This window comes from Trichomonas vaginalis, chromosome VI (genome assembly GCF_026262505.1).
Source record: "Trichomonas vaginalis G3 chromosome VI, whole genome shotgun sequence".
Taxonomy (NCBI): Eukaryota; Parabasalia; order Trichomonadida; family Trichomonadidae; genus Trichomonas; species Trichomonas vaginalis.
The window spans coordinates 20,082,357-20,108,220 of record NC_067208.1 but is presented as its reverse complement, the minus strand read 5'-3'; the positions used below and the strand labels follow the sequence as shown (position 1 = coordinate 20,108,220).

At 30.6% G+C, this 25,864-nt stretch overlaps 6 protein-coding genes across 6 annotated transcripts, besides 2 other annotated features; 4 read left to right on the top strand and 2 right to left on the bottom strand.

Moving 5' to 3' along the window:
* Positions 1 to 75: 75 nt before the first annotated feature.
* TVAGG3_0897170 (armadillo (ARM) repeat-containing protein family) lies at positions 76 to 2,125 on the top strand (the record flags this gene model as incomplete). The annotated part of the gene is made up of 1 exon (XM_001303355.2): positions 86 to 2,089. One exon carries the CDS (start codon positions 86 to 88, stop codon positions 2,087 to 2,089), a length of 2,004 nt encoding a protein of 667 aa, XP_001303356.1.
* Positions 2,126 to 4,326: 2,201 nt separating this feature from the next.
* Positions 4,327 to 5,248: a mobile genetic element.
* A 2,491-nt stretch (positions 5,249 to 7,739) lies between these two features.
* On the top strand, positions 7,740 to 10,753 carry TVAGG3_0897150 (intracellular distribution of mitochondria; the record flags this gene model as incomplete). Its single annotated transcript, XM_001303356.1, has 1 exon — positions 7,742 to 10,750. The coding sequence occupies one exon, from the start codon at positions 7,742 to 7,744 to the stop codon at positions 10,748 to 10,750; it is 3,009 nt and encodes a 1,002-aa protein (XP_001303357.1).
* A 1,358-nt stretch (positions 10,754 to 12,111) lies between these two features.
* On the bottom strand, positions 12,112 to 13,362 carry TVAGG3_0897140 (protein ubiquitination; the record flags this gene model as incomplete). The annotated part of the gene is made up of 1 exon (XM_001303357.1): positions 12,112 to 13,362. One exon carries the CDS (start codon positions 13,360 to 13,362, stop codon positions 12,112 to 12,114), a length of 1,251 nt encoding a protein of 416 aa, XP_001303358.1.
* An 833-nt stretch (positions 13,363 to 14,195) lies between these two features.
* Positions 14,196 to 25,864: part of a mobile genetic element that runs on past the window's edge.
* TVAGG3_0897120 (Prim-pol domain family) lies at positions 22,531 to 22,997 on the top strand (the record flags this gene model as incomplete). Its single annotated transcript, XM_051251099.1, has 1 exon — positions 22,531 to 22,997. A coding segment is annotated over one exon (467 nt), but the record flags the coding sequence as incomplete, so codon positions are not given.
* Positions 24,547 to 24,864, top strand: TVAGG3_0897110 (uncharacterized protein; the record flags this gene model as incomplete). Its single annotated transcript, XM_051251098.1, has 1 exon — positions 24,547 to 24,864. The coding sequence occupies one exon, from the start codon at positions 24,547 to 24,549 to the stop codon at positions 24,862 to 24,864; it is 318 nt and encodes a 105-aa protein (XP_051086573.1).
* TVAGG3_0897100 (organellar and viral DNA polymerase type B) lies at positions 25,248 to 25,496 on the bottom strand (the record flags this gene model as incomplete). The annotated part of the gene is made up of 1 exon (XM_051251097.1): positions 25,248 to 25,496. One exon carries the CDS (start codon positions 25,494 to 25,496, stop codon positions 25,248 to 25,250), a length of 249 nt encoding a protein of 82 aa, XP_051086572.1.

Here is a 25,864-nt window from a genome sequence, read left to right as displayed (position 1 = left end):
AATCGCAAAATTGCAAGAATTAATTTGTAAACTTTACATCAATCTTGTAAACTTCTGATTGAAATTCTAATTTTTCAAATTAGGAATGAGTTCAAATCAGCCTAGGAAAGATCAAGGCCAGAAGCGCGATAACCAAAAGAACGATCGCCGTAATCAAGGCAGAAATGGCAAACCACGTCGTAACACTGACCCACCAAAACCAACAATTGAAAAAAGAAGCGAAAATTCTATTGTCCTTTCTACAAAGGAAGGATCAATTCAAATCCAACCTGCAAAAGCAGCAGAGCAGCAACCACATCTTGCTAATGTTCAAATCACAAAGCCAGAGCATCCAAAGATCGAGCTTACACTTTCACCAGAAGCAGCCAAGCTCTCGCAACAACGTCGTGCAGCACATACATATTCTATTGAAGAGATCAAAGCTCGCAGACACAACAACGAACTTACAAATCCAGATGAGCTCATGAATGTCTTCCAGTTCCATGCAGAACTCCAACTCTACAAGCGTTTCATGAACAACGCAAGCTCTCGCCGTCGTTCTCAAGTTCAACAAGCCGATGCTCCTGTTTATCAGCACCGTATCAACAACATCTTGCTTCAATTCAACGTTAATACCTTCCAGACCGTTTTCAACGAGCTCTGCTCTCTCGGTATCAACAGCGATGTCTTCGTTCTCTCATTTGTTAACGTCGTATTCAAACATGCAGTTCTTAATCCACCTCTTGCAGCTCTTTTCTCTCTCTTAGCCCACCACATGATCTACGTTATGAAGGGAACATCGTACGCCGACAAAATGCGCAACATGTTCCTCGAAAGATGCAATGAGTCCTTTGTCGTTCCAAAGGAGGACACAGACAAGTCCACAATGATCCTTCTCTACGGTATCGTCACATTCGCTGGTCACATGATCCGTGATGAAGTTGTCAAATCCGAATTACTCGGCCAGTGGTCATCCTCCCTCCTCAAGAGTGGCATCAACGTCTGCCTCAGACTCCTCATCGACTTACTTCTCGCTGGAGGAGCCTCCGTCATCAAAGAACAAGAGACAATCATCAAACAATTGGACGAAAAGATGAAAGGCGTTACAGACCAGAGCCTCAAGGACTCATACGCCAAGCTCCTCGACCTCGTCAAGGTCACAGAGTCCGCAAAGGTCACAATGCAGAAGGAACTCAAGGATCCAAACATGAAACACTCACCATCCGTTGATACATCACTCAACGGTGAATACAAGAAACTCTTCAAGCGCTCAGATTCAATCCCTGTCGATTTGGACTACTTCCAAGATGATATGGAAGAAAAGGACAACATCGACGGAGCAGTCGAGACATTCTTCTTATCTACAAACATCGCTAACTTTATTACTATGTTCAACGAACTCGGATTCAAGAACGACCTCGAATCTGCCAAGGAACTCCTCAGAGCCATCGGAAGACAGACAGAGGCCAACCAGTTGGTCGTAGCAGAGCTCGCTGCCTCTTTGATCCAGAAGAACTACTTCGAACAAGAAATGATCAAATCCGCCATGACAGAGTTGGCAGCAGAAGGAAAGGATGACGAGAAGATGGGTGTTTGCTTGGCCCACATCTTTGCTTTACTTGTCAAGGAACAGTTCGTTTCATTTGATGATTTCGTCCAGATCTTCCACGAAATGTCCAATATCTACAAGGTTGTCATCCCAAGATTCTTGTTCTCTATTTCTGAGATCAGAGGTGACATCGCAACAGATATTGCTGAATCAGAGTTCTGGTCACAGCTCAAATTCGTTGAAGATGCTGAAGATAACTTGGATAGAGCGGATATCCTCAATCTCTGGGAAGTTACAGAGTTCTTCCCTCAGTACGACGCGTTCGAGAGAATCGCAAAGGCAAAGAATGGAGAAGAGGCTGCAAAAATTGTTCAGGACTTCGCAGAGAAAGTTCCAGACGTGAACCAGTACATCCACTTGGTCATCGAAGGATTGACTCAGCTCCCTCCACAGGAAGGAAAGAACGCCGCAGCAAAACTGAAGGGATACTTCGGAAAGAACAAGAATGCTGTAGATCAGGCAGTTGCATCAATCGGAGACAAGGCTAAGGCACTCTTCTGAGATTTTTTTTAAAACTAAAATCTAATTTAAACTAATATATTTTATTTATTTTTTCATGTCATCCGAATATGTCTTATTTTAATAACAATAAGTACAACACACATATTAGATACTATATAACGTTTTTATAATAACATTTTACCAAATATAAATACTAACTTAAGAAAGCAGAACATAAAGTTAGGGAGATCAAAAAATTGAGAAATGTTAGAAAGTGGCAAGGGCATTCAATCACGCTAGTCAAATCACACAATATTAGGTGAATTTTGAATATAACATTGCAAGCTTTGAGATCAAAGTTGTCCTACATTATGTGTTGCCCTCAATCCTAAATGCTTCGGATTCAGTACATCATTCTAGTGAGATGAGACTTCCATTCAACTTTATATTCAGATGAGAATCTTTTAGTACAACATTTTTGAAGACTGAATGACTAATCAATAACCTTCCCTGTTCATGACACTCTTTTTGACATACCTGTAAATTTCTATACACATCTGTTACCTTCACATTATATATGATCGCTCCATATGATTATTATATAATTTCTCTGAATTTTTATATTTGTGATTCTTTGATGATTCTATCAATCTTAAATTGATCGACCATAATTTATTCTATATCGACATTTAATCCATTTTCATTCATTCTATATATGAATTGCCCAAAATCATCTGAATCTCAAAAATTATATCTTCAATTTCTATCCGTACCATGAACAAGCTCATACTACACACCATCTCAATTAATTAGAATTTTACGTGAATTTTGTTCAGAGCTAGAACAACTCTAGGCTCGAGTTGTTTGTAAATCTCTCAAAATTTATATGACAACGATTATTTTTTCTAAATGATTTTTGACTTCTAAAAATGCCATTCTTAATATTTATATGTCAAGTTCAGTACAGCTTACAAATGAAAGTGAGTATGATTTTAGCAACCTCAAGCCAATCGAAGTATTTAAATACCCTAGTCAAGCCTCAAAAATTATTTGGGAGGCTAATTCCAATAATATTTCAGAATCATCATTGCAAATTATAGAATTCATTAAAACTAACAAAATATCAATCCAAATGGCAATTTATTTGATTGATAACTTTTCTGCAATTCGAGATAAAGATATTAAATTATTTACAAAACTTTATCAAAAGTTATCAAATGAATTTTCATACTTCATCAAGCCAAAAAATGAGAAATTGGCAGCGCTATTACATTATAAAGGATTCCCATTAGAAAAATTCGAACCTAAAATGAAAGTAGGAGAAATTCTTAATTTATATTCCACAAAGTCTCCATTATATTATATTTCTTGGGATAAAATTGACGATCTTAAATCTAAATTCCCAAATCTTGATATTAATAAGAAAGTATATATTGAAATCAAGAGAAAAGATGAAGAAATTACTCTACTTGATTATTCAATTAAATATGGATCAGAATTATGTTTTATTTACTTGAAAAATTTAGGAGCTAAATACACTGATAACTCCGAAAAATATGCTGTTCAAGGTGGAAATATAAACATTTTCATGCAAATGATAGAAGATGGCAAATCATTTGATAACATGATTAAAACAGCATTGGATTATCATAATTTTGAAATTGCAGATTACCTTAAATCAAATTTAGGACAAACATTTGATTCAATTGCAGAAAGTATGTATTTCGGAAATTATGATGTTGCATCTTATTTACTTACTAATAGAAAAGGTATCAACAAACTATATGATCTCTTTCTTTTCATATTTATCATTGTTTTTTTATTTTATCACTCTTTTCATATTTATCATTGTTTATTGAAATTCTCTTTCATATCTTATTTATTATCATTTTATGATATTTTATTTATTTTCATATTTTCCATTGTTTTATTATATTCACATTCTATTTATACTTTTTATTATTTTATCAAATTCTCTCTCTTTTCATATTCATCAATGCTATTATCAAGTTCTCTCTAAATAAATGATTGCCCTCTTAGTATTGCAATCGAAGTGAATCAAATGTCAATTGTCAAATTCTTAGTTGAAAATGGTGCTGATGTTAACAAGAAATTTATTCTTTGTCTTTTGATATTTATTATTATTTTATAGAATCCTCTTTATTTTTAGTTTTATCATTGTTTGATAAAATTCTCTTCTTTTTCATATTTATTATTACTATAGAAGGTCCTTTTTCTTATCATTTTTATCATGATTTTATAAAATTCAATATCTTTTTATATTTATCATTGTTTTAAAAGGTAACTAAACTCCTTTCGCCGATCCGATTTGCTCCATATTTAAAATATAGCTTGCATATGTAGAAGAAAAGCTAATTTTGAAGTACGCCCGAAATCCACCAACAGGATTTCGAGCTACTAAAAAGGTACTTTTAAATGTGATTTTTTTTATAAAAAATTAAATTTATTTTAAGATCAGACTAAAAACTAATTTTATGGAAAATCTATATCGACAAATTTATTACTTATTGGGTATATAGATTTTTTGATTATGGCGATTATGTCTGATATGCTTCCAATAAGCCAAAACACATTTCATACTGATTTCTATAAAAGGTATCTTTATTATAGAAGTGTAAGCTATATCTGTTTGTTTTTTTATTATAACAAATTCAAAATTCTCTTATAAGGACTAGATGAAATCTGTATTATTAAATCATTAGCTAAATGAAGGTTCAAATAGAAAGTAAATATCAATTTATATGATACTGAAACCAAATAGTTCTTTTAATAAAAGATAACACGCTGAAAATTATTGAGTATTTGCAAATCTCAAAAATCTATTGGTGAATTTGGCTCAACTTTTAAAATTATAACATCCATATCAAATCATAAAAGCAGACAAAAATTAAAGCCAAACCTATCGGCTAATTTTTTTTGGTATTTTGATTTTTGAGGTATACTTTTAAAAGTGGATTTAAAGCACTTATGAAAAAACATTAACTTCTGTCGTTATGATTATTGATTTAGACAATAATGATTTTAATCTTTGATTATCAAAACACTAAAGTCATCTTTTTAACATTTGCTTGGTAGCATTAACTCAAGTCTAAAGTACTATTTTATGTGGCACTCTTAGAATTTTTGTATTCATTGTACACGCTGAAATAGTACCATTAAAGTTATGGCGGACTTTCAAAAAATAGTTTGGTCACCTTTTTGTTTTATAGAGTTATCTTCCTCCTTATATTTATTATTGTTTTGTTACATTGTCCTTATTTTCATAATTATCATTATATTATCATATTCTAATTCTTCTAATATTTGTTATTGTTTTATGAAATTATCTTTCTTTTCATGTTTGCCTTTGTTATATGGCATTATCTTTCTTTCAATATTTACCAATGTTACATGAAGTTCTCTCAATATTAAAGATTGCCCTCTTAGTATTGCAATCAAAATGAATTCAATAAAAATTGTCAAATTCTTAGTTGAAAATGGTGCTGATGTAAACACGAATTTATTCTTTGTCTTTTGATGTTTATCAATGTTTTATGTAATTTTCTTTCTTTTAATATTTATCATTATTTTATGATGTTCTTTTTCCCTTCATATTTATCATTAATACAGATATTTCTTTATCTTTTCATATTAATTATTCTTTTATACTAACATCCCTCTTTTCATATTTGTCATTGCTATATTTCATTCCCTTCATTTTCATATTTATCATTATTTAATTACATTCTCTTTCTTTCCATATTTATCATTGCACTATGATATTCTCTTTATTCTAATATTCATCATTTTTACATGGAATTATTTAATTTTTCATATTTAACCTTGTTTTACCATATTCTCATTCTTTTGATATCTTTCACTGTTTTATTGCATTCTCTTCTTTTTCATGTTCATTATTGTTATATGGTATTATCTTTCTTTTAATATTTATCAATGATTTAGCCGGTTTTATATAAATACATATATATCATTTCTTCATTACATTCCCCTTCTTGTCATATATAACATTGTTTTACCATATTCTCATTCTTTTTCATACTCATCATTGTTTTATTTCATTCCCTTCCTTTTCATATTTATTATTGTTATATGAAATTCCCTTAATATTAATGACTGTCCACTTAGCACTGCAATCAAAGCGAATTCAATAGAAATTATCAAATTTTTGGTTGAGCATGGTTCTGATGTTAACGTGGATCTTGTTCTTTTTATTTTATTGTATATTATTATTTTATTACATTTTCTCTCTTTTGATGTGAATCCTTATTTTTATAAAATTCTCTTACCTTTTATATTTATTATTGCTTTCCAAATTTCTCGTTCTTTCCATATTTATCATTGTTTTATCACATTTTGTACTTTTTAATATCAGTAATTATTTAATTGCATTATTTTCTGTTTCATCTTTATTATTGTTTTATAACATTCTCTTACTTTTCATTTTTATCATTCTTTTAGACATTTCTCTTTCTTTTTATTTTAATAATTGTTTTATAATATTATCTTTCATTTCATATTTATCTCTATTTTATATAGTCCTCTTTCTTTTCATATTTATTTGAGCTTGTTCTCTTTCTTTTCATATGAATCTTTGTTTTATTGCATTCACTTACTTTAAATGCTTATCATTATTTCATATGGTTCTCTTTCTTTTCAAATATATCATTGTTTTATTGCATTCTATTTCTTTTAATATTTATCATTGGTATAGAGAGTTCTCTTGATATTAATGCATATCCTCTTTTAATTGCAATCGAAGCGAATTCAATAGAAATTGTCAAATTCTTAGTTGAGAATGGTGCTAATGTTAACATGATACGTATTCCCCTTTTTTCTTTTAATACTTATCATTTTTATATGAAGATCTCTCTATATTAATGATTGTCCTCTTAGTATTGCAATTCGAAAGGATTCGATAGAAATTGTTAAATTCTTGGTGGAACATGGAGCTGATGTTAACTTGGCTTTAGAAAAGCCTTATAATGTTTATCATTGCTTTAGCCAGTTCTTTTCATGTATATTGGAAAAGCCCTCTTACTGTCGCAATCCAGCATAAGATAAAAGAAATTGTCACATACTTAAAAAAGCAAGGTGCCATCAAATAATTTTTTTTTTCTAAAGTGATTCTATTTTGAAACAAGAGATGCCAATATATGCTTTATTTCAAAATAAACATTAAACATTAAAAATTGTCCAAGATTTTTCTAAGATATTTTGTAATGAAAATGAAATTAGAAAAGGTATGAGAAGTCATATAAATATTTGCAAGATTCTGTATGAGCATTATTTGAAATCACGTTATAAATTCCTAGAAACAAGTATCGAAGTTTAGAATATATTTGTAATAAACTTAAGTAAATCCAAAATGCTTTTCATAAGCGTTTTGTTATGTGAAATAAAGTTGCTAATTTATAGTAACTATTTGCCATAAGTGCAATCATGATTGATTGAAACAAGTTCAAGTGTGCAATTTGTCACTTTTTGAGTTTACCAATTTTGAAAAAAATTAATTGAATCAGCTAATTTTCATTAATTCGCGAGTATACGAAACTATTTTTAAACCTAGTGAATAAGCATATCCCAAAGCTCTTTCATCTTTACTTTTTTATTCGTGATACCTTTGATATCCATATAAAAATTGCTGAACAATCTTCTGACCTAAAAAGATTTTTTTTTCCCAAAAATTTTTTTATGACTGAATCAAAACCAATTCCAACAAATATCACAATTAAATCCGAAGGAATTGATCCATATAAGTTCATGATAGCGGATCTTAACCCTGTGATACTTGCGGAATCCATTCAAAACGATCCAGCTTTATGTTGGTTCACAAACTGCAGTATAGCGACCAAGTCCGGCGTAGTCACAACAAACTCAAATCTGAAAATCGATCTCGAGAATGATATCTTAAATGCAACACTTATTGTCAACAATTTCAGCGAACTTGACGCATTAAATCACGCACAACAATTTGCTCGTATCGTATTTTCACTAACAACTTCCAGAAATTGCAGCGATTGCAGACAATCTGTAATAGGTTGGCTTTTACAAAATTATTCAAAAGATTATAAGAATTTACCATTGCCTGGTGAGATTTCTGGCATCTATCCATCAAGATATTTGACCCCTTTGACAAAAGAGCTCATTAAAACATTCGATCTCGCTCCAAATCAACCAACCATCGCAGAACGCCTCGAAGGCATTCATTTGAAGTTCGCCTTGACAACAGCTGAAGGCAAAGAATACATAATCAATGCTTCTCAGACCGGTTTTTATGTTGAAAAAGATAAAATCTTCAAATCTTTGCATTTACTTGTTATTTCTCTTTCTCGTACGTTCAGAGATCATTACATATCAGTTTCCAAGCGTTGGTGCGAACTTTTCCCTCTTGAAAGGCACGGATTTCATAATTTTATTGATGGCCACAAGATTTACAACAATTCCAACGAAACCGATAGCGACCACAACATACTACTTAGGTTATTCGACCAAGAAGATGGCTCTATCCTTGGAAATATCGATGATATCATTGATTCTCTTCCAAATGACAATTTTCATGATGTTTACGTCGGAAAAGTTGAACAGGCATTCATCAAAAACACTATTAATGGCATTATCAACATCAAACGTGGCTTAATTCCACCAATGAACGATCTTGGATCATATTCTTACCACGATCTCTTTATTGCACCACTTTATGCACTCGCGCCATTATACGAGAACAAGGGAGGTGCAGATGCTGCTCACAGAACGTTCTCTCATAACATTGATACATATCCACTCATAAAAGCACTCAGTAATGGCTACAAAGTATCTAAAACGATGATTGTTGACTATTTTAACGAGCGTTGGGTTGTCCAATGCCTTGTTCCTGGCTTACTTTACAGAAAAGCTCAAGTTGTACAAGGATATGATATCGAAGACCACTCAATTTACAGATTTAGCGATGAATTCGATGGTTTCTTCAAAGAACTTGCTGAAAAGATCGGAGTTGCCCCTTCATCTGTAAAAAGTGCAAATGATCGCAAAATTTATACTTGTTCTGACTGCTCAGGCATCATCGGATCAGACGGAAACAAGTACATCGCAGATTTCCACGTAGCAACCCCTCGTGACTATAATTTCCCAGACCCTGTTAAGGACCACGGAAAGATTATTAAACGAGAAGCGGTTTCTCAATTTGAAGAATTCAAAACTTTACAAAAGAACGATGAAGAGCTTGTTAAGCTTGGCGGAGACAGAGAGAAAATGTACAGAGGAACAGGCGAAGAACTCAACAAGAGGAAAGCAGCGATTTTGGACAAAATTGAAAGAATTTTATTCGATGTCAACGCTTTGACTGTTGATTCCAATGCTAAAGAGGTCCCTCAGAACATAATTGAACTCGCTTCATTCTTAAAGACACATTTGATTCCACTTTTCATCGAAGATTTTGTTCAAACAAATGGTTTCGTTTCAAACGGAACTTCAATTGTTAATGAGATGCACAGGCGTGGTATTAATGCTAGGTATCTCGGTGAAGTTGCTAAACACGTCAAAAACACAATTTTTGAAAAACAGAAAATTGAAAAAGAAAAAACCGAAAAGGGAACTTCCTCTCCAAAAAGTGACACTGAAAATTCTGAGGAAACTCAGGAAATCCAGACAAATTCAGACGAAATTGACTTGTTAAAGGCATCTTTGATCATCATTGAAGCGGAGATGATCATCAGATCCATCAAATACCTTCATAGACATGAAAGTACTGATATCCAAACTTTAATTACTACAATCAACAGAATTACTAACACTGCAGGTACAGAAGAGAATGTAGCAGCTATCAGAGAAAAGATTAAGCAGATCTGCCTTGAAAAATACAATTATGAATTAAATGATTTCCCTGCCAGCGCCAAGAATCTTATTTTGAGTGGCGTATTATCTTCATTTAGTGTCAAAGTTGTACCTCGCGCATCAGTTGACAAGCTTTGCTTTGATCATGTCGTTGATGTTGAGCCATTAATCAAATTCAGCTTTTCCAAGTCAGCAGTTGCCGAAAGGATGGTAAATATTGGCACTTCTCTCTATACAGCTGGTGATTTATCATCTTCTTTGAACATTTTCCAGACAATTGCAAAAGATTCCAAAGATATCTTCGACAAAACAATGGCTACGACACTGTTTTACATTGCATTGATAAAGATGCAGACAAAAGAATACCAGGCAAGCTTCGATATGATTACAAAATCCTTAATAATCAGTGAACATTATTATGACCAGTTTGATCCAGAAATTATCATCAGATACTCCATCCTCCGTGAATTGGCATCAATGCTCGGCATGAAAACGCTCAGTTACGTTCTCGCAGTTCGAGTTTTGAGTTTGGTCGAATTATTCTATCCGTTCCATCCTTCCTGCATCAATGCTTCGTTGATTGCATCAGATCTTGCAGCACAGATCGATCCAAAGGTCAGCCAGACAATTCTACAGAAGGCAATCGAGAATTTTGACAAATTCTGTGTAAACAAGAAGAATTTGTCCTATTTACACGCGAGAATGGCCATGATTTACATAAACAGTTCGAATGTCCCTTACGCGCTGTCTGAAATAAAGATTGCGAACGAATTAGACCCAGAGAACGAGAAACACAAACAGTTACTCGTTGGGATAGAGGAATTGGCTCAGAACATGCCTCAGCAATCAAATAAGAATAATAGAAAATAAAAATTTAGATTTTTTTAAAATATAATATTTTTTTTTTCATCGATACACAAATTATGATAAATCTCTTTAAATAAAATATAACAAATTATTGAACAAAGAGTGACTTATCATCGATTTGTTTGATATTTTATTTAAACATATTTGAGAATTATTAAAGTACAGACAGATTGCTTCTGAATTACCCGCACAGTTTGCTTAGTAGTATGCTGAGGAAATAAATAGATCATAGTAAAATTTAAATTGATTTAAGAAGAAGATTTATTATCTTCTTGTAATTCTCATTTTGATTCTGATTTTCTTTTGCCAAATAAGGGTTTCGTTTTGCGAAAAAAACGTACAATACGCAATTTCGCTAAAAAAACATTTAGCTAGCAATTTCGACCTTTGACTCCACTCAAGACGTCACTTTTTTAATTTTGCGGTATCATATTTTTGGAAAATCTTTATGAATATTATATAAAAAGTCTCTTTAATATCTATATTTCATATTTTTATCGATTTTTAAAGTTTTTGCGAAAAGTATTCAATTATTTTTGCTATTTGGTCGGGTAAATGTCAGATTTGCGACATTTTCTGATATGATATTCAGATTCTACGTTGATAATAATGCTTATAGAACCCTCTTGCTATTGTGTCAAAATTGCGAAACCGATAGCAAAAATATCTCGCAATATCAAAATTGAGATATTGAGTGAATTATGCATTATAGAGATTAAAAATCTGATTTGTGAAAACATCTCATCAGTTTCTAGCTAATTCAAAAATCTTTACTATCTTATTCGATTAAAATGAAAAGGGAATAGTTTCATTATGCTTTAAATGACAGCCTTATAATATAATCATAGTTTTCGCTCAATATGCAGCATTTTTTTTCGAAATCTATGGTCAATATCCTAAATACTGATTGCTTTGCATTCATATCTCTTACATTTTCTATACCCACATCACTATTCATTGCTATTCCTATCTTTTTCATTTTTGTTTGTTTCTCATAATTTCTCAAAAAACATGATAACTTGATATTTGTAAATATCATACTTTATAACGTAAATAAGAACTTGACCTATTAAGAAAAGCAGTAATGAAAAGAAAATCTGAAATTCATAAAAATTACAAGTTTCTGATGACAATTAGCTTAATTAAACCAGGTACAAGATTATATAATTGTATTTTCTATCCAATTATCCATATAATATCTTATCCAGAAAAAATAACTTGATCAATACCAAATGATTTTTTAACTAGTAAATAAAGTATTTTCTTTACACACACATTGTATATCATAGTTTTTTTTTTTGGTTTCGCAAAACATCCAAAAACAAATATGCTATAAAAGTGACAATTTTAGCAAAACGAAACCCTTATGCCAAATCAAGTGCTGTTTTTCCATCTTTGTTTTTTTCGTTAAGGTTGACACGAATTGAAACTAAAAATTCAACAACATTAAAATGACCATTTGCAGCCGCCCAATGAAGTGATGTATCATTAGTATTTGTTTTATCATTTTTGTTACACCCATTCATTAGAAGATATTTAATGACTTCAAGATGACCTTTTAATGATGCATTAAGTATCGCATTAAATCCATCATTATCTTTTTCATTTGGATTAACTCCACATGAAATAAGATATTTGACTGTTTCAAGATGACCATTAAATGATGCTAAGTAAATACAATTTGCATTAGCATTTGTTTTAGAATTTACATCACATCCAATGTTTTGAAGATATTTAATGACTTCAAGATGACCTTCTTGTGATGCATTAAGTATCGCATTAAATCCATCATTATCTTTTTCATTTGGATTAACTCCACATGAAATAAGATATTTGACTGTTTCAAGATGACCTTGAGATGATGCTAAGTAAATACAATTTGAATTATCATTTGTTTTAGAATTTACATCACATCCAATGCTTTGTAGATATTTAATAACTTCAAGATGACCTTCTTGTGATGCAAAAAGTATTGCATTAAATCCATCAGTTTTATTTCGCCAATCCTTGTCAAAACCAATTTCAATCAAATATTTAACAATGTCAATGTGTCCATTGCTAGATGCAACCATTAAACAGTTATTTCCATACTTACTAACTACATCTTTATTACAACCACCTTCAATGAGAGATTTCGTTAATTGAAAATCACCAATTTTACATGAGTGAAGGAGTGGGGTTTGCTCGTGTTCATTTCGTTTCTCATTTAATTTGAGTGCAGATGAAAGAGATATCTTTTCTTTATAGCCTATTTCTGAAAAATTTTTTAATAAATTGTAAATTTTTTCGAAATCTTCTGATTCACGTAATTGGGAAATGTTTTTGAAATCATTGATGGATTGTGTTAATTGAAGGTTGTCATTTTCAAGTTTAGATAGCTTTAACTGAAGATTTTGAATTTCGGTTTTTGATCCTAAATCAGATGCAAATTCGGTCTTGTATTTTTCAAAGAAATCAACAAGTCCGCATGATGATTTAAGTTTAAAAACTATTTTGTAGCTTTTCAGAATATTGATTGCATCTTCAAATAAATTAACCAAAACATTGCACTTATGTAAACAACCGTATAATTCGGACGAATTGTATTTTGACTTTCCTAGAGAAAGTAGTCTCATGTAAAGTAGTAGAAGATGACGGGGTGTGTGACTTTTTTTGTAATCGTAAGAATTCTCACATAATTGAATGATTTTTGAACATACTTCCGAATAGCAGATTTTAAAAATTTATGAATAATTTATAAAAAGTTTTTATTCCTACAATTCCTATATTACCATTAATAAAAAGAATATATTTTATAATAGTTTCATTTCGAACATGTTAAAATTTATCTGCATTTCGAAAAATTTTATTATAAATGATAATATAATTTATTAAATTAATATATAACTTATGGGGATATTTAAATTCTAAATCGGTAGAAAGATTCTATTTTTGCATAGATTCCAAATATGGTGGAATTCATACAATATCGAACGATTTTGTATCATTTTTTTAACACATTAATTTTAAAATAATTTATTTTTTTATTCTTACATAAATGACCCAACAAGTAAAACCAGATAAAATAGATTATCGAATTTTAGAGGATGGTGTTCCTGTTTATATTCAAAGATTTAAAGGGAAGCAATATTATAGAATTGTTAATCCTGAATATGTGAAACATATATTTAATAAAGAAGGATGTAAAGTTTTAAATATTGAAGAGTTTGAAAATACTAAATCTATAATAAAATATGAATTTAGGAATAAAGTTTATACAGTTTCATATAATGAATGGAAAACCGATAAGATTAGAAAACATTTAGGAGATTATGGAGAAAAATCTGAATTCTTTAAATCTAGTATATACGAGAGAGTAAAAGAAATTAGAAATAATTATTTTCATGAATGAATAAAAGATTCACTACCATAATGAAATAAAAAAAATAAACTTTAAAAATTCATGTCTTACATTTATGAAAATTTATTTTTATTTTGTATGAAATGAGTGTCAAGACTAACGACGTTAAAAAATTAGGATTCACAAATGAGGAAATAAAGGATATATTAGAGGAGGCAGGTTATGAGGTTGATAAATATTATTTTAGAAATTGTCAAAAATTCGCGGAGTTTTTAAATGAGTTTGATTATGATGGAAAAATGAATAAAGATGATGTTATAAATTTCTTATATCCCGCATCTAAAAAAGAAAAACCTAAAGAACCTGATGTTTTCCCTGAATATTATGAAGAACGAATTAAAGATGATGAATACGATGAAATTGAAAGACTGGAAAAAATAAGAGATGAAATAGATGAAAAAATTAAGGAATTAAGAGAAGTTGAAAAATATAATGAAAATGAAGTAGAGGGTTTAATGAATATCCCAGCTTCAGAATCAGCAGTTCAGAAATCTCATGAAGAAAGATATAAAAATTATGTCTTAGAATCAACACAAAATTTATTAGATGGTGATATTGACGAAACACTTTCAGAAGAAGGCACAAAATTTATTCATAAACATAAGCTTCAGTTTATTGACGATGAAAAATACCCTTGTATATTACTTTCACCTCCTCTTGATTCTGAAAAATTCAAAAAAGCACTGAAAAATGTAACATATGCAACAAATACGATTAAGAAAGAAGACCATGATATTTACACAAATTATTATTTAAATAAATGTACAGGTGTTGATAAAGTTTTTGATTTGTTAGATAAAATATCAAAAGAAACAATTGGAACCTATAAAATTTTATGCGATTGTGGTTTCATTATTGAAGATACCAATAATGTTTCATATGAAAGAACAGCACCGAAGGAAGACGAAGTTGAAAGGTCTATACCATTCGTTATTAAGAACATAAAAGATATGAAAACTTATAAACATTATATTTATTCATTTATTTCAGAAAAAATGGAAGCAACCCATAAAACATCTTCTCATCATTTTATAGCTATTCATACATTCCTTTTCAAAGTTGTGAAATTAAATAAGACAGGAATTAGATTTAATGTATCAGGGTACGCATTCTTGAGTAAATTAAAATGTATTCGTCATGTCGTAGATGATAAAAATTTATGTGTTCTTAATTCATTTTATGGACTTTAAAAAAAATAAACTTTATTTTTAATTTTTATTCTTACATAAATGAACAAAAACGGAACAGCTAAAATGAATGATAATCAAATTAGAGCAGAAGGTAGAAGGTTATTTAAACGCTTCTATAACATTCCTGATGGTGTTAATCCTAAAACTCGTAGAAGTTATTTAAATGAAGCCATAGATGCATATGAAGGATTTGACATTTCATCAGAAAGTGAGAGGTTAGCAAGAATGTTAAACGTTAATATTGATTTTTATTATTGTGATCCTCAACCAGAAGACGTGGACATAAATAAGGTAGACTTTCCATTAGTGGAATCAATAATGATAGATCCAGAATTTGAAACAGTAAATATTTTATTAACACAGAGTCCATGTGGAAAACTTCACGCTGACAGAATTACAGACGTTGAAGCACTCACAGGCTATAAAGTTTGTCCATTTTGTAAAGAAGAAGTTATTCTATCCGTGATGATCCAGAAAGGAAAAACCAAAGAAGATTTTTAAAACATTGTGAGAAATGTAAAGAAAATAATGGAAGATTAATTCAAGACGTTCAATTGCAAAACACACAACAACCATATGCACCACATATCACGAAACAGAAGATATATCAATGGCTATTAGCACATAATTTGCAGGAATATTATAAACCAACAAGATATTATATTACTTTTGACTTCGAAACATTAGAGACTAAAGAAGAATTACAACTTTCTGAGTGTGCAACTTTGAACGCTTACTTAAAACCATTCATGGTATCATCAACGGTTAAATTAAACGATAAAACATATACGAGGAATTTTTGCTTAACATCAAGTGATTCGTTCATCTCTGATTGGATTGAATTTTTATTTTCAACCTGTTCATTAGTTGCTAAATCAAATATTGAACAATATGAAGAATTAATGAATACATTAAATGAAAAACAGAAGGAAGCATTTAAAGAACTTCTAGATGAGAATTCAATAAAGTGAATATCATAGGTTTTAATTCGGGAAAGTTTGATTTAAATTTAATTCTTCGTGATTTAAACACTGCAAAATGGAAAATAAAATCAATGCTGGGTTCATCTTCTCAATTTAAGCAAATCATTGTAAAGAAAACAAACGCTCCATATGAATTAAGATTTATTGACATCAGAAATTATATAGCGGGTGGGACATTAGACCAATTCACTCAAGATTTCGGAAACAATAAACACGTGTTAAATCCTTTTTCCCTTATCAATTCATCACATGGGAGAATTACGAAGAAGAATTATATAAAGTGGAACCATTCACTCAAGATTCATTTTATTCAGCATTAACTCAAGAAACTATATCAGATAGTGATTATCAAATATATCTCAATGATGCTAAAAATTTTGAGAATAGATTAGAATATTTTATTCATTATTGCAATAAAGACGTTGAAATTATGATTGACCCAATTGATAAAATTATCGAAGAAACATTTGTTTATAAAATTGACATGCTTCATAATCTTTCTTTATCATCGAATGCTTCAATGATTCGTTACGCTTTAGCATATAAAGACTTTAATCCTAATGAAAAATATCCTGAGGAAGAGATAGAATCAAGTTTTGAATTAACAAAAAAGTATTGGAAATATAAAATTGATTCATATAAGAAACAAGATGAAAAGGCGAAAAGAGATACTAAAAATAATGTTTCAACGGATGATTTTCAATACTATCACGATTTAATCCTTTCATCTAAATGCAAAATGTGTGGTAAAGCGTTTACATATGTAAATAAACCAACATTGGATAGAATCGATAATGAAAAACCACATACCAAAGAAAATTGTCAGTTAATGTGTTGTTATTGCAATGTCGTAAAATCAAATAAAGATGAAGATGTTCAACGTTTAAGAATCAATTTAAGAAATTATGCATTAAAAAATAATTTACCAATGACTTTAGATTCAGTTGAAGCTTATCACATTCTCCGTAATGGAATTACTGGTGGTTTATCAAATGTTCAACATAGAGTAAATCTTAAAGGAATCACGCACATTAATAAACTTTCATATAATCCAGAAACTAAAACTGTATCAAATGAGGACACCACCAACATTATGACTCATTTCGTTGGAGTTGACTTTAATTCATTATATCCTTCATCATTTTCATCTAATCCTCATGATTTCATTCAATATACTGACCATAAAATGTATATGCCGGGAAGATTGAATGGTGTTATCATTTGTGATACAGCAACAAAGAAAGCAAAAGCACTGGGAATAATTAAGAAGAAAAATACTTTATTCGTGGCTGAAGTAAAGGGTCACATTGATGAAAAATACATTAATGATTACATAAACTTTTTACCGATAATAAGAAACTTAGATATTATCACAGATGAAAAAACAATTGGCAGTTTTATGTATAATTACATGAAATCAAACAATTACCGTTGACCAGAAACAGAGAAAATTAACTCAGTTAGCATCAACACACAACCAATATCAACCATTTTCTTCTTATTATCTTTGGTATCTAATAGACAGATTTCATTTTATCATCGATGACATTCAATCAATTTTAACATTTACTAAAAACACTTGTTTTAATGAATTTGCGAACAAATTTATGAACGAAAGACAAAAGGCTGAATTAGAAGGAAATAAAGGAAAAAGTTTATTTTGCAAGATTTCACTTAATGGATCATATGGTTACGATGCAATGAATACACAAAATTACGCAAAGACTAAAATAATGAATGCACAGAAGGCACGCGTTGCATGTATGTCAAATAAGTTTAAAAACATAAGAGAAATAGGTGAAGATACGTATCAAGTGATGCTTAAAGATAGATTTTATAGATGTGAAACATGTTTACAAGAGGCATTCTTCACTTTAGATAATGCTAAATACTGGTATTTGGTTTTCATTTATGATTTTATGTATAAATGCATGAATGTTAATCGTTTTCATTTCATTGAAGGTGATACTGATTCATCTTATTGGGCAATCGCTGGCGACCAAATCTTCCTAACACTCAAGCATTTCAAGCAATTGTTACTGATAAACAATTTTATGATAAAAACATTTACAAATTCGCACCTTTTGATTTCTTTTGTTTTGATGAGAAATTTAAACCTAAATTAAAGAATAAAGCTGAAGAAAAAGCACATGAGAAGAAGTTATTGGGTTTAGCAATTGAGAAACAAGGTGATAACATGGTTGCTTTATGCCCCAAGTGTTATACATCATTCAACGGTTCAATTGATGGAAGTGATTTTAAAAAGATTGCACAAAAAATGAAAGGAGTTAGTTTACGACAAAATAAACAATTAACACCTAAAAATTATTTGGATATAATAAATGATAAAGTGATATTTGATGGTCAGAATATTAATTTACAACTTAAAAACGGGTCAATGACTCGCTTAACAATCGGTAAGACTGCATTAACAGGAGCACACACTAAGGCTGTATGTTGTGAAAATGGATGTTGTATGCCGTTTATTTAATGAAATGCCACAGAAGAGACAAAAGGAACCGTTGAATGATGGTTTTGATTCTTGATCAAAGAGGTGGGCACCCTTAAAACATTTATTTTATTTTTATATAAATGGATAACGTAGATTTAGAAAATTTAATTGATGATTTAGTACGTGATCAAAATTTTCTTAGTTATTATGATTTAAAAGCATATCTCCAAAAATATGATGAAAATATAACGGATGATGATATAGATTATTATTATTCATATTATGATAATGAATTTTTGAAATATCATGATGAAATAATTTCTAAAATTAAAGATAAAATTAAAAATAATGAATATACAAAGGAAAAAACTAAATCACAACTTAAACATTTGAAAGATTTCAAAAATGAAGTATTAACAGAAGAAGATATTGATGAATTATATAAATTATATAATCCTGAGCCACAAAAAACAAAGAAACAAAACGCCCGGGTCCTTCAGACCAAAAATGATGCACAAGCTTTAATTTATGATTCATTAGTTAAACCACATTCAGCCCAACTTTTAAATAAAGATCAACTTTTGGAATTCATCCTTCAACATAAACTCGAAGCGGGAAAGTATATCAAACCTTTATATACAGCATATTTAAAACAAATGAATAGAATACATCCAGAATTAATGAAGGAAGGAATGAATTCCAAAACTTCATCATCCAAAATCAAAGCGGATAAAATTAAACCACTTGCAACACCAAAACCTCCAACGACTGTACCTGCAACACCAAAACCTCCAACGACTGTACCTGCAACACCAAAACCTCCAACGACTGTACCTGCAATACCAAAACCACCTCCTCCAGTTAATCCTTCATCATTCACTTTATTATATCCATTTCAAACATTAAAGAAGCAAAAAGATTTTAAAAAGGGTTTCAAGATATTAAATAAACCAATTGACCCGAAAATTCAACCGTTAAAGGAAAAATTTGGTCGCCCTTCATTTGCACCATATCCATATTCATACGAAATCGATCATTTAGAATATTCAAAAGGAAACGTTACTTATTTATTTGCCATTAACATTAACACCAGATATTTATATTGCATTCCAGTGAAAGGGAAAACAGAACAGGAAACAAGAAGAGCTATTCAATACTTACTAGATCATGAAAGAGTAGATAATATCAGGGGTGATAGTGATAAAGGATTTCAGGCAACTATGACTCATTATTTCCCACAAATTAATTTTTACTTTTCATCCTCTCCATATACGTTTCATAATAAAATAGTTGATGCGGTAATGAGAACTCTTAGAGATGCGTTAGGGGTTAACGGTCAGATATACTGGGATGGAAATCATGACTCCATCATACAACAGTTAGTATATTATTATAATAATACATGGCATAGAACTATAAACATGAAACCGGTGGAAATGAAAAATGATATTTCAAAAGAATGGGAATATATTAGAAAGCAAATGGAAAGGTTGAATGATGTTAAACGTGAACAAATTAATTCGGGGCTCATGAATTTTAAACAAGGGGATAAAGTTTTGATTCATCTCGATTATGGAAAAACTGATAAATCAATGACAAAAAGAAGACGAAGATTTGACACAATAGCTGAATTTGTTAGATATATTAACGGCAATGCATTAGTTGAAGTTGACAATAAATTAATAGAAATTCCGATTTATTTTATTACTCCATTATATTTAAATAATATTTAATTTTTTTTATTTCGTAAGAAATGAGTGACAACGAAGCAGTCAAGAGTCCAGACGATGAATATAAAAAGAAACTAAACAGAATTAAATCAAAAATATGCTATTACAAAAAGAAGCCACAATGCGGTGAGGTTGAAAACGATAAAGAAATAATCGAAAAATTAGAAACTTACCGTTCAATCCTTAAACTAAGTGAAGCAAAAATAAAAGAATTTAATAGAATAAATAAATTGATTGGAAGAGATGAATTTAATAAAGATGAATTTTTAAACTCAATCCAAAATTAATTTTTATTTTTCTTTGACAACATCTCTCTTTCCATCATTACTGCATAACCACATTTTCTCAGTTTTAGTGGTTTGTTATTTTTAGCAAGTTCTCGCAGCATTTTTATCGTTTCCTCCCTTGTTATGATTCGTGGTAAATTTTGAGCTTGTGGGGTATTCATTTATATAAAAATAAAATTTTGTTATCAGTTATTTTATCGTTAATGGTTTTCAGGTTATTCAATAATTAATTCAAATCATAACACCATGTTACCATGTGCTCCCAGGTCATTCAACTTCTCTGAAAAAATGAGACAACATGACATTTTGACAACAACATGGAAAATGATTTGTCATGACTTCATCGTAATGAGTGTAAATGACCCAAAAATAATGTTTAGGTGAAGAAGTGAGATCTCACCTCTTTTCTCACCTCTTGCTTTGTAGAACGAAGAGCATTCATTATACTTTGCATTTGGTACATGTCATCTTTGACCGAACGAATGAGGCGAAGTTGTTTGTTATACTGTATGTACTCGTATTCTTCATTAATGGCTTCATGAACGATAGTAGTTGTTGTGTTCTCTGATGTTGACATTACTGTCTTTACATACAAAATAAAAAAAACTAACTTTATTTTCTGACTTTCACAAAAGACAAAAATAAACGCTTTACATGTATTTTTCAGCAACTTCGTCAAATAATTTTATAGCTTTATCTATCTCATCTACTTCAAACGTTTCTTTACCTTTTATGGGAGCACCATACATTTTCTCAAAAACTTCAAGCAGTTCTGTTTCAGCAGCTCTCATATCATTAACAAACACAACCTTGACTCTATTGACTGTACTGTCATATCTTTGAGTTATATTATATGTCCTTCCTATCTTATATCTTTTTGTGTTGAAGTCCTTCGGTTTCTGAACGATGTAAAGTAAGCCTTCACTGCAACGTTCCGTATCGAATGAACCATATGTTATGAAGTTATATCCAACAACTGGGTCTAACCATAACAAAACTATTGGTATAAGACTTTTGTCTATAAGATATGCTCTTGTTCCATGAAATGCTACTGATATCATAAGCTCAGGATTTCTTGTCAAAATTTTCTGAGTTGAAGCATTTCTAACCCAGTCGTTTGTTTTCTTTTCAGATGGAGATATAATGTCTGACAAAGAATATTTGTTGTATTTCTTTGAGTATCTTACGTTTAAATCACCTATTCTAACCACTTTGGTGTCATCGTCTATCTTTCTAACTGTTTCAAACTCAATGTTTGTCATCACTGTCTTTACATACAAAACAAAAAAAGATATAAAAATAAAATTAGTGTTATTTTTCTAACTAATGAAATTCATTATTTTTGAAGAACTGATAGGGTCACCAGGTCACCAGGTCACCAGGTAATTTAACTTCTCTGAAAAAATGTAACAACATGACATTTTGACAACAACATAGGAGGATGGCATTTATTCATTATTTTTGAAGAACTGATAGGGTCACCAGGTCACCAGGTCACCAGGTAATTTAACTTCTCTGAAAAAATGTAACAACATGACATTTTGACAACAACATAGGAGGATGGCATTTATTCATTATTTTTGAAGAACTGATAGGGTCACCAGGTCACCAGGTCACCAGGTAATTTAACTTCTCTGAAAAAATGTAACAACATGACATTTTGACAACAGGGATGAAATTTGATGTAGTCCAAAAATAAAGTTAGTTTTAAAATTATTTTTTATTTTTTATTCCTATATAAATGACAGCAACAAACAACAACAGCAACGATATCGTTTCTGATGAAAAAGTTGATTCATTAGTTGAGGAATTAGTTGAGGAATTAGCTGAGGAATTAGTTATGGCAGAAACTAAAACCCTCAACGAAAGAATTGGTGAAAACAAGATTGATTTACATAACTACCTCAAATATGATGGAGGGAGAGGAAGGAAAACTGGTATGGCTTTATTAGTAAATAAAATTTCGAATTTAACGATTATAGATGTTGATATCAATAAATCGTACAATGATGAACTTAAAGAAATGGTTAGAAAAGACATTCTATCAAAACTTTCGGATAAAGATGTTATCGTTAAAACCGCTTCAGGAGGTCTTCACATTTATTGCAACACTAATTTCTTCTATGCAGTTTCGAACAGAATGATTAAATGTTATTCCTGCAATGATTATGATATTGACATAATGACTTCTATTGATGATTCAAAACGTTCTTTAGTAGTTATGGCTGATTCAAGAGTTCGCAAGAATGCAACAGAACCAATCAATACATACTCATTCATTCGTGGAAGTTATGATTCAACATTAACCAGAACAGTGAATGATATATTAAATGATTTGAATATTAAGGTAAGAGTTGAACAGAAGAATGAAGAAATAAAGACCATCGTCAATGAAAACAAAGATGTAAACATTGACGATAAACTAGCTCAGAGCATAGTTGATGGCATCTGTGATTTTGAAGTACATAATGATGGTGGAAACATGAATTTAGAAAAAGAAATAACATTATTCACATTGTTTCAAGCTATTAATTCGTTACCTAATCATTTGATTAATGAAGCATACGATAACGTTTATAACTTCTGCAATTTAACTGAAAATGCAAAAAGTAATTTTGAAAAAGCACGTGGTAGATATGCACATTTAATGACTTCTCCATTTGTTTTGGTGAAGATTCTAAAACTATATCAAAAGGAATATTATGATGAATATGTTTTACCTTTATTACGTAAGCCAAAAATAACATTTGATATCAAACTTGATGACTCGTTTTTGATAACAGATATTAGACGCAAGGCTGAAAATCATCAGTATAAAAACAGTTCTGAAGTAATTGAGGATTTATCACGTGTAATCCGTTTTGTAGATTGTGGAAACAAATATTTCATTCAAAAGGACTATAATATCCACGACAAAATGAATCAAATATCATTCGTTCTTCAGTCAAACATGAAAGAGTCACTCAAAATGATTAAATTATTTAAAGAAGAAGGTAAAACAATAACAGCATGGGATGTACTATTAAATCAATTATCTTCATTAACCGTTAAGGGTGTTTGCTTTAAATCTGATTCCCCCGATGTTTTCCCAACGTTTCAGGGTTATAAATACAACATTCTTGAAAAACCTGATTACTCAAAAATTGAGATGTTTATGAATTTCATTAAAGAAGCCATTTGTGATAATAACGATGAAGTGTATAAATACCTTCTCGGCTGGATTGCATCAATGATTCAACATCCTGGAATCAAGAATGAAACAGCAATTATTTTGAAAGGACTTCAGGGAACAGGTAAAAACAGATTTACAGACATTATTTCTGAACTCCTCGCCGGTTATTCATGCAAAAACATTACTGAAATAGGTGAGCTAACGGGTAATTTCAACTCAGTAGTTGAGAATAAAATGTTTCTTGTACTTAATGAACTCAAGAATGTAGGTGAAGACAGACTCGCAAACTTCAACGCTTTGAAATCAATTATTACGGATAATGAGATTAGAATTAATGAAAAGAATCAACCCAGAAGAACAGCACAAAACGTTGCCAATTTCATTTTCGTAACTAATAACGTTTACCCTGTCAAAATTGAAGTTGGAGACAGAAGATATGTAGTTTTAAGAGTTAATGGTAAATTCAAGGGTCAATTTGATTACTTCAAGAATTTAATGGATTCATGCACAAAGGAATTTTATGATAATTTACTGACGTATTTTATGCAATATGACCTTTCATCATTTAATGTACGAATCATTCCGATGACTGAAGCCAAACAAGATTTAATTGAATTATCAACAAATCCTTTAGATGTATGGATAAATACACATTATGATGAATTGTGTGTAGGTATGACGTGTAAAAATGCTCTATTCTGCAAACCATCAGACATGAAAGACAAGAATTTCCAAATGAGTATTAAGGATAAATGTGATAGGAAACAAAGAAAAATAGATGGTAAACAGACATGGTATTATGTTTTGAAAGAAGAAATGAAAGGATTATATAAACAAGTTGAACCAAACGATAATGATGATTCATTTACTGACGATGAAATACCTGTAAATGATGCTTTATAAAGTATGATTTGAATTTATTTTTGCCATCCTCCTATGTTGTTGTCAAAATGTCATGTTGTCACATTTTTTCAGAGAAGTTAAATTACCTGGTGACCTGGTGACCCTATCAGTTCTTCAAAAATAATGAATAAATGCCATCCTCCTATGTTGTTGTCAAAATGTCATGTTGTTACATTTTTTCAGAGAAGTTAAATTACCTGGTGACCTGGTGACCTGGTGACCCTATCAGTTCTTCAAAAATAATGAATAAATGCCATCCTCCTATGTTGTTGTCAAAATGTCATGTTGACAACATAGTGGGATTAATGCAAAAATAAAGTTTATGTTAGCATGTTAGATCTCACCCGTTTTCTAACCACTTTTCTAACATCGAAGAAAACTATTTACAAGCGTTTTACATGGTATATGTTGCGATGGTTCATGACTTTAAACAGTTTTGTAGCTTCTATTTCTTCACGAAGGATATCAAAAATTTTAACTATGCCGAAGGTTTCTTTATATTTCTTCTTGACATCAGATAATAGGAAATCGTCAGCAGTTGGATAGTTTTTGTTTAGAAATGTCAACATATCCATTTTATCTTCTGCTGGTTTCTCTACTTCTTTCTTTAAGTCAGCATAGTCGTTTCTCATATGTTCTATCTCTTTGACGGAGTAGTTATATTTCCTCATTGCTGCTTTACATTTTGAACATTGCGGATTCATTTTTGCGTTATACATTGAAATAAAACCAGCTAGAACAACTAAGGCGTCAATGGTTTTCTTTAACTCAAAAGCTGCTGGTTTTAACTGTTCATGCCATACCTTACCTCTTCTATCTTTATCTCTTATTTCCCAAACACATTCAGCAACTAATGAAACAAAGTTGTCGTATGTCTTAAACTCCCCAGATTTATATATGTCAGAGATGTTCTTATATACCATGTCGCAATCTTTGTCCATAACTTTATGGTTGCAATGATATCCTAGAAACTCATAGTTTACTTTACGTATGAACTTCT